The sequence below is a fragment of the Phasianus colchicus genome, chromosome 15, assembly GCF_987193195.1.
Source record: "Phasianus colchicus chromosome 15, bPhaCol1.hap1.1, whole genome shotgun sequence".
Classification (NCBI taxonomy): Eukaryota; Metazoa; Chordata; class Aves; order Galliformes; family Phasianidae; genus Phasianus; species Phasianus colchicus.
The window spans coordinates 17,869,033-17,888,192 of record NC_143450.1 but is presented as its reverse complement, the minus strand read 5'-3'; the positions used below and the strand labels follow the sequence as shown (position 1 = coordinate 17,888,192).

Sequence of the window (19,160 nt, the reverse complement as noted above, 5' to 3'; positions counted from 1 at the left end):
TCATCTCAGCAGAGCCAAAGAAGCTGAAGTTAGAAGTAACTGTGGGATGGAGGGAGAAGCTGAGCAAACTGCACGGTGTGCTGTGTGTTTGGTGTGTAAGAGTAATCTTATCTGTTTAACTGAATTCTTGATCGGTTAAATGTTTATATCTGAGCATGGTTAAAATCTGGCTTAAAAGGTCACAAATGGAAAAACTGATATGTTGTATTTTTGTTGTTGTTGAACTTTGTTACCAGTTTTCAAGAGAAAATTGGGATTTGATTCAGTATCTGGGCATGCATCTTTCTTATACTGAGCATCATCTTCCTTGTGTTTTTCAAAGCGGTGTTGTGTGGTCACCTGTGCTGTGGAGGACTGAAAGAGGGAACTCTGGCAGAGGAGGAGATGGGCAGCGAGCTCGTCTTGAGCTGTGGGGGTTAGAAGTGTTTGGTGCAGATGTGTGCACAGAGCAGTATTAGCCAGGTGCTGCTCTGCAGGTCGGTCCGGCTGTGCCTCTCGGGCTGGGGAGCCCAGGCTGCCTGTGAGGCTCTCCTGCTGGGATGCAATGTGCTGCCAGCTGTGCTCAGCTTCCTTGCCGTGCTGCTCTTGCTTTGAGGCTGCTTAGCGACTGCAGCCGCCCCGTGGGGCCGGGTTAGCAGAGCTCTGGAGCACCCCGCCACTGCCTCCTGCAGTGTGGTGATGCTAGCAGTGCTGCTGTGTGCTGAGATGTGTTGTCTGTGCTTTGAATGAGGTGCTGAAAATATGTTGTGGGTGACAATGTTGGAGGTTGCTGGCCAGAGCCATTCGAGATCTAGCTCAGCCAGCTGCGGGTTCCAGTCAGCAGGATGGGATCGCTGTGGGTTTGCCCTTCTTTTCCTTCATCAAATGAAGCAGTCCATACAGGACTGTGCAGGGCCTTGGGCACGTACAGACACAGCTTATTCAGCACCAGGATTGCACTAACAAGGATCTGGAAAGCAACGTGAGTGATGAGTACTGATCCGTGTCCCAGTTCCCCTCTGCAGGCAGTGCTGCCCCTTGGGCACATTCTGAGATAGTGTTCAATATCTTTGTTCCTATTGCACTTCAGTTCCTGCACTCCCCAATCTGTTCTCTGCTTAAAAACCAGTGGTGGTTCCATTTCCTATGGGATTGGCCATTCACATTTCATAATACTTTTGTTTCCATTTATTTGTTTGAATATTCTTCCCTGTAAATATATATCCAGGCCTTCATAAGCTTTAATAATTTCTTCATAGTAATTATTTCTTTTTGTTGGGGGGGGGGAGGATAAAGGCAGGTGTATGCCCGTCTGTGTACTTGTGCTGATTGAAGCTGTTAGGATATGTCTGTGAAATAAAGAAGTTTCCCCATAGTGGAGTTAACTGAAGTAACTGACGTCACTAATAAACGTGATAGCATCTCAATTGCTACATGTCAGAGATCTCCTGCCGTTTTATCAGTGGGTCAAAACCACAGAGCTTTGCAGTGAAATATGTGCCTGTACTCTAAAAAAGTAAGTGTGATCCTCTTCTAGTCAGTATTAATTCTCCAAGGCGTTCTGGTTAGCAGTTCCAGTATGTGGACTGTTCATTAAGATGACATTTGTTTTCAGTAACATTTGTTGACCAAGAGAACTGCAGTTCCTTCTGACTCTTCCTCCGTTGTGCTTCAGGTTCCCTATAAAACTCTGGTCGTAACTTTTTATGTACTATTCAGCAATAAAACACAGCCACCTGAGAGTTAGCTGTGGCAGCTCCTGCATGGTGCATAAAGACAGTGTGAGCTGCCAGACGTGTGCAGAGCACAGTGCTGAAGGGCTGTGCCACTGGGGATGCTGGAGTGGTGGGGAGGGCAGCAGAGATGCCACATGCATCAAGAGAATGGCACACAGACCAGGTCTGCTCATGCTCTGCTTGATGCTGGATTCTAAAGATAGCATTGTGGCACGTGATATTCCCAAAAAGGCACTCTGGAGTTTATTTGGTGCTTTTTCCTGAGATGCATTGCTTTGTATTTTTCACCCAGCCTCTCCTTTGCTGCTCCCCAACCTCAGGGTCTGAATTAAGATAACATTTATTATGTTACAGTGATTAATCATATATTCAGCCTTCTTCCTGTGTTATGTACATGTACAGCATACATATATGTAAAAAATTTTTTACAGGTTGTAGAAAAGCTTGGCAGCTCAGTGCTTAGGCTTTAAACCATCACCTGGCTGTTGGAGAGATGTGAGTGCGGCTGGTTCGGTGGTGCTGTGTGACCACAGCACAGTTCTGACCGCCCTCAGTCTGCTCACAGCCTCTGTTTGTGTCACAGTGCTCGTGGAGCTACAGGGAGGGGTGCTCAGTTGTGCTCATTGAGTGCACAGATGGCTTTTGATTGCGACCTGGCTTTAGAACGAAGGTTTTGAAAGTTGTGTCTTAGGATTCGGGCTGTGTTTGCATGCACACCATCCTAGCTTTTGCTGTTCTTAGGTTTGAGGTCGTCTCCTTTGTCCGTACAGAGCTGACTACTGCGGCACAGCTCTGCGTTGGTGCAGCTGGGACAGAAAGCAAGAAACTGTTAATTACAGTTTTACAAGCAGTGTTTTATCAGTGCTCTTATTCCCAGAATCTTTTTGAGCATTCTTTTGTAACCAGTTCTGTGCAATCCGTATTGTCTGATTTTCGGAAGGCAGCATTTTGTTTACTGGTTTTGTTTGCTGGTTCTATGGACTTGGCAGAGCCGAATGACTCAGCAGTGCTGAACGCCGTCGCGTGCTTTTATCGGCACACATCCCACACGTGTGTGTGTGTGTGTGTGTGTACATTAAGTGTAACTTGCATGGGCTGCCATTTGTGTTACATTTGAGCCTGATGCCCAACTTGCACGCTCCTTTCTGTTTACCAAAGCAAAAAAAAGATTAGATATTACGGAACAAAAATGTGTTTAGAATCAGGTTAGATACACAGTCACTAACGCAGAATCACTTCAGAGATGATAAGCTGCCATTAGTCAGCTGCTTAAATCTCAGCTTCTGTGAAGGCCAGGAGTTGCACAAACGTTGCACTGTTGCACTATGTGGCCCATTGCACTCTGCCTGGCCAGCTGCCTGCTCTGCTCCCATCAGCGCTTCCTGAGCTCGAGGTACCAGCAGCACTCAGACCTTCCTTTCCCCCGGCTGCCCAGGGCCGGTCCCCATTGGGGCTTTGCTTGAAGGCCCCGCAGTCGGTCGGGTTCTGCTCTTCCCTCCCATGCTGGCAGCTGAACTCCTTGCATCCCGCAGGGCGGTGAAGGGCAGAGCTGGGCCCTCTTCCCAGCCCTCCTCCCCACTGCCCCCAGCAGAGCACAGCTCTCTGTTGGCTCGGCTCTGAGCAGGCGGCCGTGCTGCGCTCTCAGTTTTTGCAGACTGCCATTGCCACAGCTTTGGTATTAACAAAAATCTGCATGGAGATGGAATGGATTCCCAGACTCGGGGTGATGACTGCGTCTACAGCAGATGGAAACAAATGACAGGCTGACCCATTTCATAACATTTCTTTTAACCTTCTGCCCAGAAGTGGTCATACTTTTACACGAGGAAAACTGCTGAGCCCTGTGGTGGAATGTGTTTGAATTACCCAATTGTAGGGCTGTTCGATGCCCTTTGACACAACCCAGAGGGCTCAGCAGAAGTTTTTCCAAGCAGCCGAGCGGCGCACACCGGCAGCACTGTGCCAGGTGCTCTGAGCAGCTGCCTGCAGCACACTGCCCTGCACAGACCAAAGTGTGCGAGGTGAGCGCGTGGTGTTCCTGCTGTGAGCCCGGCACGGCGCTGCTGTTGGAGTTCAGGGCTGTGCAAGCAGGTGTGCAGCTACAGGAACCCCAGCTGCCCGGTGCTGCAGTGAGCAGTCCTGCCGTGCCTCAGAGGGAATGGGTCAGGGTTTGCATTTGGATAAGGTGCGTTATCTGGACTTGTGCTTTACGTGGTTTTCAGGAGATCTAAATAGCTTGTATTTCTTGCTTTTATTCTTATTTCCTCTTATTTTCCTCTTATTCTTAGGATTTTGCATCTCAAGGAAGGTGCACGTGTTTTGTGTTGGCCAAGGGTTTCCTATGCTGCTTTCCAGCAGCATGTTACATTTCTGTTGCATGCATCGGCTCTTGCAGGGCTGAAAAAGGAGAACTGAAAGATGCTGGCAGCTCCAAAGGAAATGGAGCCATTTCATAACCAAATCCTCCTCTTATAGTGGGATTCAATTTCGTTTCTTTGTTAAGATTCTAATATTGAATAGGAAATGTTTTGGAAAAGGTAACGCTGTGTTTCAACATGTTCTATTCTCCTGATGCTGCAGTTTGGGGCCACTGCTTCCATGTGGTGACTGAGGCACTCACCCTAGGGGAGTTCCCTGGAAAAAACTGAAGGCTCTTTTGCTGTAAGCCAAGTTCTGACATCTGCCACTGCCACCCCACTGGTCCTGAGGGAAGGATGGAGAAACTTAGATTTGGAACTTTAAGATGCCATTTAACTAATTGTTGTCTTTATTTCTCAGGCAGAGAATGAATCTACCCTGTATGTATGAACAATGCAAACATATGCTGATGGTTGCCCGCGAGCTGTCACGGCTTCAAGTCTCATATGAAGAGTATCTCTGCATGAAAACATTGCTTCTCCTCTCTACAAGTAGGTGAACATTTAAACACCTGTGTGAGCAATGGGGGCTTACCTTGTCAGTGCCGTGAAATGCGTGCAGCCCGGTACTGTGTGAGGTACCTGATCACAAATAGCTCGCAGTGCTCAGTTTGCTGCCTGACACAGGGAGTTACTGAGAAGTTCTGCTCAGCAGCTTTGGATGTTTGTGCCATGGCGCTGCAGACCGCATGCAGAACTTTGCAGCTCCAGCAGAGGCCTAAGCCACAGACTGGCTGAGCAGTTAGCGCCCAAAGAAGTGGCCAAAGCTCTGACTTCTGCCCAAAAAATATTTTTTAAAAAATCGGAGAGCCAGTGGAGCTATTTCCTCCCCAAAAAAGTGACGGAACTCTCCTAGAAGTTATTTAAATTTGCTAAATACAACTGCTGCTTTCTGCATTTGCATCTGGAAAGTACGTAGTGGATTTATGATAGATATGATAAGGTAGATGTATATAATATACTGCACAGTGGCTTTATATGACTTTCAATAAGATGAACTGTAATTGGAACAAGTCACAACTTAATGATGTTCTATTTTCTGTACTGCATGGAAGGTCAAAGGACAGCACCAAAATAGTCCTTTTCTGGACTATGCACGACGATGCTAATGTGAAGCATTGTGTAAATGATTTTACAGTGTTATTTTTACTCTGTATTATTATTCCTTTCTACCTAGTGATTTTTTTTCTCTCTTACCACACTGTTGTTGTAATTCCCTGACAAGCTTTAGTTTTAACCCTTGCTCAGTGCAGTGCAGGCTGAGTATGGCTGGGGAAATACAGCTGGGATGTGCATGTGCACAAGGGGAGGTGTGAGCAGTGGGGGCTGTGAGCGATGCCAGCACTGTTCTCAGCCCTTCAGGAGTCCCCAGGCCAGCAGTCCCATGTGCAGAGCTGCTCCTGGAAAGGAATCATCACTGCCACAGCTCCACACTGCTGTGGTTTGTAAAAGCTGCAAACTTTGCTCAAATGGGAGATTTAAATCTAAAACCTCTCCTGAAAATTCCTGACGTGTTTTGGGCGTAAGGGAGGCCAACTTTCCTACAGGATCTGGAAATTTCCTGATGGGAATTTCCATGTCAGCAGTGGGAAGGAGGCCGCCTTAGTAGAATTGAGCCCATTCACGAGCAGTGTGTGACAAGCGCTGGCGTGAGCCAGCAGAAGTCGTCTTTGTTGTCCCTGCGCTGAAAGACAATACGCTCTCACATTTCCCTTGGAGCCCGCGAGTTGTGTAAGTGGTACACTGTGGCACTTCTGAGAATTGAAGGGCTGAAATGTGCATCGTTTTGTTAATCTGTGACTTCACAACTGAAATTTCTGGTTACTGCATTCCTGGGGTCTTTTCTAAGAGATGAGGAAGAAGAGGGGTGAAGCGGAGCCCTGGGGGCCAGAGCACACGTTGCACATGGCTGTCACTCACAGCCCTGCTCCTTGCACACGACGGACACAACTGCAGGCAGTGTCAGATGCCATCTCCTGCATGGGCCAGGCGGGCTGTGGCACTGCAGGTCCTCGAAGGGGCTGTGTTTTGGGGGCCTCCTTTCACCCTGTCCTCTTTTCCTTTCAGTCTGCTCTGTCTGTGCTCCCTCCCCCTGTAGTTCTTGTCATTTGCTTCAGCGCAGGGACCGAAGGCTGCACCTCATGGGTCAGGCCATGTGTGTCCGTCTGCCTGGCGCACCCACGCTTGGTCTTGGGAAGGCCTTCCTACCAGCAGCACGGGGTGCCGGCCCCCTCCATCCTCATCCCTCCTTGTTCCTGGGTTGCCTGTGCTTGTGTATGACCTCCTCTTGGCCAGCAGCCCTGTGCCCTCTGTTGGCCCAGTTGTCTGTCTCAGCTTCCTCTCGTCTTCCTTCTCTCTCAGCTCTCATTTCTTTTCGTAATTGAAAATTGTGTCCTTCTAGTTGTTTTTGCGTAACTAATGTAGGATTGCTCAACTCGTAACGCAGTTCATGGATGTATAACATAGATGTGTGTCACGTTCCAGTTCCTAAGGAAGGCCTGAAGAGCCAGACTTTGTTCGAAGAAATTCGCATGACATACATAAAAGAGCTGGGGAAGGCCATCGTGAAAAGAGAAGGGAACTCGAGCCAGAACTGGCAGCGGTTCTATCAGCTGACGAAGCTGTTGGACTCTATGCACGATGTAAGTCCTGCAGGGCACGTTCCAGGCGAGCGGCCGGGATGTGCTGTGTGCTGCTCTGCCCTCAGCTTCGCGTCAGGGCCAAATGCTGTGGGCTGGGAGGTGGTCTGTGATGTCTAATGAAGGACCAGGTGAAAGAGAGGAGCTTTCTGCTCTCAGAGCACCTTTTCAATGGGCTCTGTGGCAATTAGATCTTTAATTAACTTGTATTTCAGTCTCTGGTTTGTAAAAACGATATGGCTTTAGAACTGAGGAGCTGTGTCCCTGGATGCATGGCGCTGCCAGGCTGCAGCTCAGCTGGACAGGGCGAGGGAGATTTCAAGAGCTCTGTTTTCCTTTCCCCGTTAGTTTATCTGGAAAGACTTTATTCAGATTGTCCGTGTTTGTTATTTATACGCTAAGATTAGAGCTGATATAACGTGCCTTCGGTATTTGTAGACCTGGCATGATCTCCTGGCTGGATCTGTGTGAGGATGGCGTGGATGGGATGATGGTGAGGCTGGGCTGAGGGCAGCCGCTGGCAGAGCACGGCTCAGCAGGGAGGGCTGGGGAAGCCGTGCTGCTGTGAGCAGTGGTGCGAAAGTCACTCTCTGCTTTGTCCCCTGTAGGTGGTTGAAAATCTTCTGAGCTTTTGCTTCCAGACGTTTTTGGATAAATCCATGAGTATTGAGTTCCCAGAAATGTTGGCAGAAATCATCAGCAACCAGATACCAAAATACTCAAATGGAAATATAAAGAAGCTCTTATTTCATCAGAAGTGACTGCCTTAATACAAAAGGGTTGCCTTAAGAAAACGTCAAATGATAGCTTTTTTCTTTTTTTCTTTTCTTTTTTTTCTTTTTTTCTTTTTGTAAAGACAGAACCTACCAGACTTGTTAATTTTGTCCTTGCAGCGGTGTTTCTTTTGTAATTATGCACTACATGTGGTTTACAGAGGGCCAAGATTTAGGCTATAGAAGCAGCGGATTTCTCACATTTAATACGTAACCGGGGAGAAAGGAAAGAAGAATAAATTTTGCTTGCCAGAAATTGTACTTCTCCCCCTGTGCAACATCAGTGGATGCATCAAAACCACCGGCGACAAGATCTGAGGCTGTGTTACGAACATTCTGCTAATTAATTTCTGCAGTCGGCTGGAAACAATTTTATTTTTTAGTAATGCGTTTTGGATTTTTTTTTTTAAAGTTAAGGTAGCATTTTGGTTTATGCATGTAACCTGAAGAAAGTTTACAAGTGTATATCAGAAAAGGGAAGTTGTGCCTTTTATAGCTATTACTGTCTGGTTTTAGCAATTTCCTTTCACTTTATATACCGTGAACGAGGCTTGTTCATTTTTTCTTACATAATTTTTTTGTAATACTTCAAGATGCCTATTGTACAGCTGGTTTTTTAAGGCGGGGCAGCTCGTAGCTTTCCTAAATGACCTCTAGATGTTAATCCTTGAGTATATTCGTGTGAAAATGGGTTGGGTTTTCTAACCTGATAGCTTTCAACTGTCGAGGTGACCAGAAAATTTGGCATTTTTTAAGGGCCAGGGTGGGTGGGAGAACACTCTCAAATCTAATTTCAGTAGATGTGAATGAAACAAATACTTTTGGTATAATGTACAAAAGCGTTGGATATGCAGATTCATAGAAAATTAACACAGTCCTAACTGGATGTAAACGAGCAGGTTATTTTATATATTATAAAAAAAAAAAGCCTGATTTTTGCATATAATGCAACAGCCATAACTACGAGAGTCACGGGCTGCGTTGATGCCAAGAAGATCAGTCCTGACTGCCCATCAGGAAACCTTCAGGAAAATATGCATAGCTTAAGAAAAGTTTACTTCTGTGCGGAGAAACTCGCGTTTTCTGTACACCGAAACCTGTCACCATGCAGGTACCTGCGGGAGGAGCCCTCGGGGTGGGAGGCAGACGTGTCATTGCGCCCAGTGCTTCGGTTCCGCTCTGTGCCGGCTGGGCTCTGCAAGCGCGATCCCCGGTGAGCTGTTGGCTCTGTGCAGCGGCTGTCCGCACCTCCGCACGTACCGACCCCAAACCGGCGGCGCCGCCGCCTCTCGCCGCCTGCTTCGCCCCTTTCCTCGGGAGCAGGAGAGCTCCGCTGCCGGCTTCGTGGTCCTAGAGGTGTACGTCCGCCCTTGTCTTTGTACGGCTGCATCCCTTCCTATCGAGTGACTAGCGTGCCATAAATCTGCCATAGGTCTCGTGAATCTCTCCTCGTTGCCATGGGTAGCTGTATTTTGAGACGTTTAGAAGCTGTAGTAGCCTTTTCTACCTGCACCTTAACGATTTTCTGTATCTCGAAATTGAAATATTTACCAAGCCACTCTAAAATTTGATTTGTACTGAAAGTGGCCCAATTATTTGTGTAATAGCGACGAGAAAAATCATCTGGGAAGATACAAAACCTAATATATTTTTGTATTTAGTTCTAGTTTCCGGTATGTATAATCAGTATATTCGCTGATCTGAGAAAAGAAGGGAAGGGCTACTGCAGCTTTAAAAGCAATTTATTAATGACTGTAAAATAGCTTGTATAGTGTATAATAAGGATGATTTTTAGATGACAGATTGCTTTATCATGATACATGTAATTATATTTTTTGTAGGGGTCACGGATATGCTGAATGGTAACCCATGCCAGCCGTGCTTTGTCTGGAGGTAGTGCTGAAGGCACTGACATTCAGCATCCAAAGAAGTACTCTGTTAGAAAGAAAACAAAAACAAAACCTGTGTTCAGTGGCTGTTTCTAAGGTTGAATTTGCATTTCTCCAATCACTGTGTCAAAGCGCAAGTCGGACCTTGGACGGAACGCTCCCTCCGTGCCTCCGCCTGAGCGGATGGGTTCCCTTCGTAGGCAGCCGCGCGTGCCGCAGCGAGAGCAGCTGGAAACATTGGGCAATAATATGCATACAGGTACCAGCAATATGTAAATACAGAGCGTAGGTTGTTCACAACACACCAGTACCTTCTGCCGTTCAGCAGAAGTTCGTTTCCGAGCGAGATAGGAAACTAAATTTTCATCCTTTCTTAAATCTTTTTGAATGTTATACCTATTACAGGAAAAGATACTATATTCAGTACTTTGGAGTAAAATATCATCTTTAATAAAAAAAAATAATTGTTCTCTTCTCTTTGAATGATCTGTACAAACCACGTACATTTTATGGCAATTTTGGTGCCCTTCAGCTCTTGGGGAAGCTCCGGGCCCTTCAGCCCATGGGATGCCCGCTGCGGGGCTGTGCTCTGCGAGAGCTCTGCTGGAGATCCACCATTGCAGCTCCAGGTGCGTGCAGCCCTTCTGCAGAGTTGGTGTGCACAGGCACTACTCCTGCTCTCTTTTGGTCTGGTTTCTTTTTTTGCCTTTGCTTTTTTTCTTTTTTCTTCTTTTTCTATTTTATTTCCCCCCCTCTCCCCCCAGCAGAGAATTAACTACAGTGAATGTGAACAAATTGTTGTCATCGCGAGAGAGGCGGTAACAGAGGAGAGGAGAGGCTGCTGCCCCTCTGCTCCGTGTGCCTGTAGGTTCCTTTTGGTTCACGAGTGTAAGGAAAGAAGGCAGCTGTGGTGTTCGGAGATGGCATCCGTGCTGTACGCGCTGTTGAGTTTGAAGCATCACGGTTACAAACGAGTCGTGTCAGTGAGCAGCGAGGAGTTACGTGTCGTGTGTGTCACAGTCCTTGTAGCACTGGGCAGTGTCTGCACTCTGGGTAAAGCAGGGAGAACAGCGACTTGTGTCCCTTCAGTGCCTTATCACAGTGCGTGCGTCCGCGCGGGGCATCGCGCTCGGGGCCGCACGGGGCGATCGGAGCGGCCTTAAGGAGGGCAGCGGGGATGCGCCGGGGGCCATTTTGGGCTTCAAAATGACCTTGCCCTTTTTGCTATGACAGGTCAGGAATAGGAGGAAGTGCCTGGGTGAGGGTCAGCCCGGTCCCGCTCCGGAGCGCTGGGCGAGGGCTGTGGCCGTGGTTTGGGAGCGCTGTCAGTGTGCCGCAGCCCAGCACCGCGCAGACCTGCGGCTGCTTTGGTGTCACGTAGGAACCAAATGTTGGGGGAAGGAGTGGAGCCGCTCCCGACGGTGGGAGGCTGGGTGCTGGGGAAGGCTGAGCGTGAGACACCCCCACCTCCACTAACCGCGGAACAGCGTGCGTCGGCCGTGTGTCAGTACTCTATTTTGTATATTAAAAGAAAGATATATAACGGGGACAAATCCTATATCGGTGTATGGCATTATTAAAAAAAAAATCATTATTTTTATCACAATAATTTTAAACAGCATAAAAAAAAAAATTTAAACCAGTGACTCCTGTTTAAAAATGAAAGTTGTAGTTTTTTATTCATGCTGAATAATTCTGTAGTAACAAGTCTGTAGTTTTCACCGACTCAGTGAAATGTTGGACTGTAAAAGCTTGTGTGGAATTGTTGAGCATTTATTTTTTCATTTAAATTTGCTGTTCTGGTAATACAAAGCCACACATCTGTACAGAAGTTGCAGTAAATGTGAGCCATTTACAGCAATGCCGAGTAATGGACAGAAACCATACAATAAAATTCTGCTTTTTTCATTAAATGGCTCCAAAATGCTTCTGTGGCCTTGTCGCCGTGTTCCTGCAGAGCGACGGCTGGGTGGGTTCCCTCACGTTGTCACTGTGCACCTCGCGCACACAGTATTTATAGGAAGGCTAATTGCTGCTGCAGTTAAGTTCCTGAGTGAGAGGATTTCTGCTAATTGCGTTCGGAGGAGCGTTTTAATTGGAAATCATGACTTGCATTTTTCAGTCCTTGCCACTGAGGTTCTCACTCCCATTTTCAGGTTGGGAGCCCCAGTCAAAGCAGTCTGTGCCCCGGGGCTGTGCCCCATGTTGGCTGTGGCTGTGGGGCTGCCACTGCTGCTGCAGCTGCCCGTGCAGCGCGTTGTCCTGCCGTCGCTCAGCGGAGCTGCGGGTGTGCGGCGCTCAGCACTGCCCCTCCTTTACCCCCCTGAATAGCAGTGTAAGATCAGCCGTGTAATAAAATCGGCTTTAATTGCAGCATAAAATGCCAACTTCCCAGCAGGGTACAGTCGATGGGGATTGTTTGCCATCAGAACAAAGAGTTACATAAATTTTGCTTCGGTTCTTTCCATGCTCCACTGTAGGCCAGGGTTGGAGGCAACACGAGAGCGGGATTGACAGCAACGGCATTAATTTGTGTAATGGTGGTGAAAAGACCCTTTAAGGGACACATCGGATCCTAGATGAAATAACTGCCTTCTGCCTACAGCACAGCGCTGCGCTGCCTGGCAGAGTGTGGAGGTCCCTGAGTGCCACCGCCGTCCCCTCTGTGGCACTGTGCTGCTCAGGTCCTCACCCAGAGGTGTCAGGACGGCTCCCAGCAGCGTGGGGCCGGGCGCTGCGCCGCACTCATCGGGCATCCATCTCCATCTTCCAGGAAACCCAGTTGGAACCCAGCGTGAGCCTGAAATCTGTGATGGCCTTGCTTTGTTTTGTACACGCTATCCCAATAAAAAGACAGAATTTGAGAGCGGTTTGGAAAAGATGCCATTAAATGCTGTTTTTATAGCGCTGGCATTTGGATGTCCCAGCCCTCAGCCCCTGGGACATCGCCACCACTGGGCAATGGCTCCTCCAGAACACGTCTCAGAGTGAACCCAGGAGTGAGTGGGGATGGCCAGGAGCACAGCCACCCAGCTCACCACGGCTGCAGGACTGGGAACCCCAGCACAAGGAAGGAGATGCTCAGACCTCCAGGACCGGGTTCAGGAAGGAACTTGCTGTCAGCAGAACCCGCAGAGGTCCATTCTCCTTCCGCTGCACCGTCGGCTGTGGCACAGCTCCACATCGTAATTAAGGATATTCCCTGAGGTCACCGCAGGGAGCTTTAAGTTTAAAAAATAACAAGTAAGTGGAACCCTTCTAATTATAGGCTCTGTTGGTTCAAGATTAAACCGCATGAATAGGGTGAGGAGAAACTGCTGATGCGGCATTTAACGCGGCCGCTAATTGCATCGCTAATGCGACGGGATGGGGCGATGCTTCCTGCGGGAGGGGCTTGGCTCTGCAGAAGTGCCCATTGTGCCCACTGAGGCGGAGGAGGGGAGGCTGAGCTGCCACGGCCCCGAGACAGACCCCGATCCCTGGGGCACCGCGGGGCTGAGCTGAGCGCACTGCATGGCGCAGCTCTGTGCACACAGGCCCTTATGTGACTGTACAGCAACAGAGCTGTACATGCACTTATACTACACACCGCTGTATGTACTGCTATTCAGACACATAAGTTTGCTTGCTCTGCATGTTTGTATCTAACACGTTACCAGAGGAGCACATGCATGCCCCTAAGCCCCACGCATGGCTCCTGCGGCCACACACCTGCACAGCCCATCCCTCCACCAACACACAGTGGAGGTGAACTGGGAGGAGCAGGGTGTGCCGAGGGGATCAGGAGCTCTGCAAGGATCACGTTTGTCCAATAACCCATTAAGGAACATCATCTGCCGAAACAATACGCAGTTTGACCAGTATTTTTCCCTTGCCTGAAGTACAATGGCTTTGCCACTTTTTCCTTATACATGGCCTTATTCATGCTGCTCTACAAACAGTGCTTTTCCCATCCTGTGGCCATCGCTCGCTCTTTGTGCAGCCATGCTGGCAGGGAGAAAGTGCACTGTGTGGGGCAGACTGCAGGGTCTGCAGGCAGAGCTGCAGGACCCTCCATGAGCAAAGTGTGCTCAGAGCGCTGCGAAGGGCTGAGCCCTCCCAGCTGCCCCTGGAACCCCACAGCTCTTCCCCCTTCCTGAGTGCGTCACTGAGTTTTAGAGCCCAGGTGTTATTTTCTGGGCATCTTTGTCTGAGGTTTAGGAGCAGAACTGCCTTCATTAGCAGAGGGAGCATTCATAATGGGTGATAGCAGGTGCTGCCTGGTGAGCTGCCAGCAGCTGTGCTGTATTACCACTGCTGTGTGGCATGGCTGGGGGTCCCAGCTCCTCACACATAGAAGAGACTGAAACACCTGTTTTTTAGGGGAAAAAAAAAACCAAAAAACATTTCTAACTTAAAAAATCAAATTAGCCCAAATATACCAAGTATAATTGCTTTGAGGTTTCTGGTTCATTAGAATAATTAAAACACTGTTCATTTTCTAAGCAGAATCTGTCCCTTCAGCACAGATGACACTCCTGTTAATTTGCCTTAAACCAACCCAGCTCAGGGGTTACAGCTCCACAGCTCTGCCATCAGACCTGACTGACGTTGCAGCTGTGGAAGTGCTCAGCTGAGCCATGGGAGAGGGGAACTGCAGGGAACCATCAGCATCCCAACAGGCACGCAGAGCTGTTTCTGAGTGCTGCCATTGCTTTCCTTGCTCTGCTGCCATCCGCTGCTCCAATGTGGGCACAAGGACGAAGTGCTGCTGGGTAAGAAGAATGAATGGTAGGAAAAGCAAATCCCGTCCATGCAGGAGGTGCCTGTGATGGTAGGGGGTGGGGCAGCATGGGCTGGAAATGCAGCACTGCTGCCCAATGCCCTCCCACAGTGGAAAGCAGCTCCTGTGCAGCCAGGGAAATCGGGTTCCCAGTCCTGAGCGGGAGCCCAGCTCTGCTCTCTCTGTGTTTCTGTGTTCTGCAGCCTGGACACATTCGCAGACACACCGCATGCACAACCCATTCCAGGCAGCCCCGTCAGGGGATATTTCTGGTCTGTGGATTTTATTACTGAGTGCTATTCCAGGCCTGCTGTCATTTACTGCAAGCTGCTCCGCAGAGCATCAGAATCATAAGATTTGTGCTATTTCAATTGGAGCAGCCCAGGCCTGAGACAAGGAGCTGGGCTGCGGTGAGCTCCCAGAGCCAGGCAGTTTGGAGCTCAGAGGCAGAAGGCCATGGCTGTCACCTCTGGGATGTGGGACCTCTGCACTGTCCTTTGGCAAAGGACAATGCTGGTTTTCCAGCTCTGTACAGGGGCTGTCTAATGTGCTGCTCCCAACAGGCTTTGCATGGAGCGCGCTCCGCCTTTGGTCATCCAACAGTGAAATGGGGATTGCATGAAGCACTGTGTGTTACTGCCCTGTCATTGAGCCCTCAGCTCCTGCAGCCTCTTTCTGCAGTGCTGTGCCTTCCTGCTCTGTTCCCAGTGCTCTGCCCCTTCTGCTGTGAGCTGCGGGGCCTTGGCTGAGCCTACAGCCCATGAGGGCAGTGGGGAAACCTGTGGGGCCAGAACTGCCCAGAATGCACCGAACCCACTGCAGCCCCACAGGGTTCCCATTCTGTCCCACTGCTGCCCAGAGCCGTGTTGTGCCACGGGTGGAGCAGAACAAAGGGCAGTGACAGTGCTCACGCTGAGAGGTGACCACCACCCCAGTGAGACAAAGGGAAAGTCCAGGGAGGGCTGGGACTTGCACAGATGCTCCTTGAGCTGTTTGGGTTTGTGCTGTGAAAGCTCTCAGATACATCAGAGGAACTCTTCTGTGTCAGCAGAGCCATCAGCTGGCTGCAGCAGGAGCCCCTAACGAGCATCTCGATCCCACCCTCACTTACAGCCTCTTCCAGGCTGTCGGCAGAAGTGAAACCAAAATCAGAGCCATCATTCTTCTAAGGAAAATTCCAGTGCTACAAATACAATTTACAGAATAAAGTGGCAGGCAGCGCCTGAAATAAATGTAACAAAACTTCTCCGTCAGCATGAGAGCTCAGCCCTTTCCCACAGCAGAGGCGTTTCTCTCACCCTTCAGTGCAGGCGGACGCACAGCAGTGTTACAGCCCTGTGGTGCTACGATGTCCTGCAGCACGGCCAGGCTGCTCAGCACAGCTGCTCCACGCAGCCCTGCAGCACACAGCCCTGAAAACAGCGCCATGCAGCCTTGCAGCACCACACAGCCTCACAGCACTGCATGGGAGCAGCAGAGCTGCCTGCAGCTGGCACTGAGGACACAGCCCCAGCTCCCCACGTGTGCCACAGCACGGAGCAGAGCACCGCGAGCTGCCGCCGCGCGCGGCTGTAATTAGCTGTAATGGCCTGGGCTGCAATTCAGGCCCCCGAGCTCAGCAGAAGTCATCTCGAGACAAGACAATTACCAGGAGGATGTTTTGTCTGACTGCTGAGACAGATGGGAATCTGAAAAATTCATGGCCAGGGCCTGAAATTGTTGCTCTCCCTGAGTAACAGCGGCTCGAAATACCCACACCAGCCAGCCCACCCCAAGGAGCACAGGGCTGCAGCACAGCGCGGCCAGAGCCGGCTGCTCCCAGAGCAGAGGAGGAGCTGCATTATTGCTGCAGATCCCCCCAGGACAAGTGACAAGGCCATCCCCACTGCAGCAGCCCCTGGCAGTGCCTGGAGCATCCTCAGTGCGTGCCACTCCTGCAGGCCTACCCGACACCTCAGAAAATCACAGGAATTAGCAAAAGAGGTTTTCTCAGTGATGCACACATCTAAAAATTAAGAGCTGCAGTTGCTGGGTGTGTTTTTTAGATCAGCAGCTTTGCTGCTTCCCAAAGGCTTCAGCCAGCCTGGCTTTTTCCTTCGTCCTAACTGTTCCCTTACTCTGTTTCACAGCCTCACACCCTTTAACCCCATCTGGGGCCCAGATGTGCTCACTCCACCTTTGCCCACGCTTGGGGTCGGGGGGCACCGCTGCTACTGCTTGAATGGGCAGGGATGGGAAGAGGGAAGGGATGGAATGAGAATGGGGAAGGGAGAAGCAGTGTCAAGGGAAGCAGAGCCACTGCCCTTGGGTCTGGCAGGGAAGGCAGCACCACCACAGCCCTGGAAAGTACTTAAAAAAAAGCCTGACTTTTCCTGTCTTTCTTTTTTTTCTGAAGACAAAAGTCCAGGAAGTTTAATTACTGTGAATGAACTTTAAAGAGGTCTGAAATTTCAGCTTCCCCTATTTCTCAGTGACACAGGGAAGCGAACAGAGAGGCCAAGGCCCAGGGCTGGCTGTGGATGTCAGTGTGTTTGCACCGTCTTTTTCCATCACCGGTTTCAAATGTCCTTCGCTCCTCTCCTTACAGCCCTTCTAAAAATATCAAATAATATAGATCTTTCCCCCATTATATTTTAAGATTCTCTATTTATACATTAATTCTTTCAAAAATAAAAAGTGACACATACATACAGCAATCCAGTCACTCAGAGGCTTTAAAATTATTACAAAAGGACAAAAAGACCCCATCCCACCACGCGTGCGCAGGTCTCTGCCCACGGGCTGGGTTTTCCTTCACCATTTTCTATCACAAAATAGAACCATTCCCAGCTCCCGGCGGGTACCCGCAGGTCCAGCTCTGCAGGGCCCCTATCCCACCCTCCTGCAAATGGACCCAAGGGTGGATGTGCAGCAGGGACACGCGTGTCGTTCCCGAGGTGGGCACAGAGCTGCCGTTTGCTGTCCGGAGGCTGCAGGCCAGCTCCCCCAGCCAGGAGCATCCCATGGGCACACGTCCTTTACCTCACACAGGCAGCACCGTGCAGGTTGGCACAGCAGATGAGGGACAGCAGCGGTGGGAGCAGCACAGGAGCGGGCTGTGCCCTGCAGCGGGGAGCAGAGACACGGAGCAGCCAAAGGGAGCGGGATTTATCGGAGCTGCCTCTCGCCCTGCAGGAAGGAAACGCCGGCTGCACACATTGCAGATGTTTACCTTGAGTAAACTTAGACCTAAAAACAAAAGAAAACAGTCACAGGGGTTGGTCCGGGATGGCCGCCCGCCCTCGCCAGCCAGGCAGGGTGCAGGGGGGCTAAGTGCCGCCGCACTGCTGCAGAGCGGGGGGCTGCGGGCCGGCTGAGGGCTTCTTGTTGCTGAGGCTTCTCCTGCGCCGGGCAGAGCGCAGGTCGGGCTCTGGGCCTGCAGCTGACGATGCTCCTTGCAGCTCACAAGCACTGCAGCAATGGGGACAGCGGTGCTGGTTCAGGGCGGCCTGCAGACACGTTCCCCCAGAGCTGCAGGCCGCTGCTTTGCTGCCGTCCTCGTGGCGGCGGGGGCTCCGGGCTGGGGACGCAGCACTGCGCACAGAGCAGCACCCACACTGTTGGCACGGGGAGCCCTTCGCCCCGCAGCACACGCAGGGCCAAGCGGTGCCATGGATACCATGTAACGCCCAGCAGTCCCGCTCACGTGCCCGGCTATAGGAACTCCACGTAGTTCTCAGGGATGAGCCCGGTCTTCCCGTTCAGTGTCCCTTCCAGCCAGCCGGGCTCCTGCGATGGGTGCACTGGAGGAGAGAAGGAAGAGAAGTGTGTTACCACGGGGCTCACCACGTACTCCTGCCCTGGGCCAAACCCTGCTGAAGCTCAGCTGAGCATGACCCACTCCCGTGGCCTGAGATGCCCCAAAACTGCGGTGGTGATTCCATGTCCACGTCCTGCTTTTTGCCCTACAGAGCACTCAGGTTCCTCCACACCTGTCCTGCTACAGCCTCCCTCAGTGCAGAACAGCAATCTTCTATTGACAGATCACAACTGACACAGACCAGGAAAGATGGAACTGCTCTAAGTCCAAACATCTCCCTGCTTTGGAAAGGCCCAGTCTGCACCAGTTCGGCAGAGCGCATCGCTGCTGGGGACACTGTTGAGGGTGATTACAAATAAATACCTCCACCCTACATTTGCTGACATTGGGTTTACAGAAGCCCTTCACCATAAGACATTTCTAGGGTGCTCTTTCCAACTCACTTCCCCCAACCAGCACGCAGCCCGGCTGCTCAGTGACTGGGACACTGAGGCTGTAGACTTTTTCCCTTGAATAATCCACTGATTTTTATCTAGCAAACACAATGCATTTAATTCCAACTTGCTCCCCTGCTAGCTGCTTGGATTCCCATGGGCTCTCAGAGGGGAAACTGTGTTTATTTGTAGGATATCTGTGGTGTTGCTTAGGAAAAGCATTTCTTTAATTCACCTGTATTAAGTCTCTTCTCCTCTCTGCTATGTTCTCATACAGCAGGACAGGGCTGTGCGCGTGGGAGCAGCTTCTCAAATGACAGTGCTTAGCACATAAAAGCCAAGAGCCACTCGGAAAACAGTAAAAAATCTTTTCTTTATACTGGGATTATATCTAAAACAGAACTGCCTAATTCCATAGGGCACAGCCTCCTTCCCCCGATGCAGGAAACAGAGTCTCTGTTCATTAACATGGTATCCAAAAAGCACACCTGATCAAGGGCCACCTCTTCCAGCACTCTGTGCAGAGGAAAAAGGCCCTCATCACTTCTCCATTTCCTGCACCAAACAGTACGGCAGCTGCAGGGGGAATTGCTGTGCCAGTACTTGGAAGCTCACCTCTCCCATCCCAGAGCAATCAAAGAACAGTTCTTTGCTGAATGGTGGTGTCTGCCAACCGCCCACTGGTTTTTGTCTTGGATTTAAACGATGGGTCCGTGGGAGGGATGCAGTGGG

General features: G+C 50.2%; 2 protein-coding genes across 5 annotated transcripts in view; one reads left to right on the top strand and one right to left on the bottom strand.

The window, feature by feature from the left end:
* The window catches only part of NR3C1 (nuclear receptor subfamily 3 group C member 1), a 53,789-nt gene extending 43,865 nt beyond the window's left edge, over positions 1 to 9,924 (top strand). For 2 of the 3 annotated variants that reach the window (XM_031598498.2, XM_090150694.1), the window contains exons 7-9: positions 4,494 to 4,624; positions 6,617 to 6,774; positions 7,380 to 9,924. In XM_031598498.2, coding sequence (XP_031454358.1) covers positions 4,494 to 4,624; positions 6,617 to 6,774; positions 7,380 to 7,532 — 442 coding nt within the window. In that variant the 3' untranslated portion in view covers positions 7,533 to 9,924. The remainder of the gene's footprint in view (positions 1 to 4,493; positions 4,625 to 6,616; positions 6,775 to 7,379) is intronic. The other variant, XR_004167636.2, reaches the window with a different exon arrangement.
* Positions 9,925 to 12,260: 2,336 nt separating this feature from the next.
* Positions 12,261 to 19,160, bottom strand: part of ARHGAP26 (Rho GTPase activating protein 26) — a 103,630-nt gene continuing 96,730 nt past the window's right edge. For both annotated transcript variants that reach the window (XM_090150695.1, XM_031598499.2), the window contains one exon: positions 12,261 to 17,977. In XM_090150695.1, the coding sequence (XP_090006821.1) occupies positions 17,889 to 17,977 (89 nt within the window). In that variant the 3' untranslated portion in view covers positions 12,261 to 17,888. The remainder of the gene's footprint in view (positions 17,978 to 19,160) is intronic.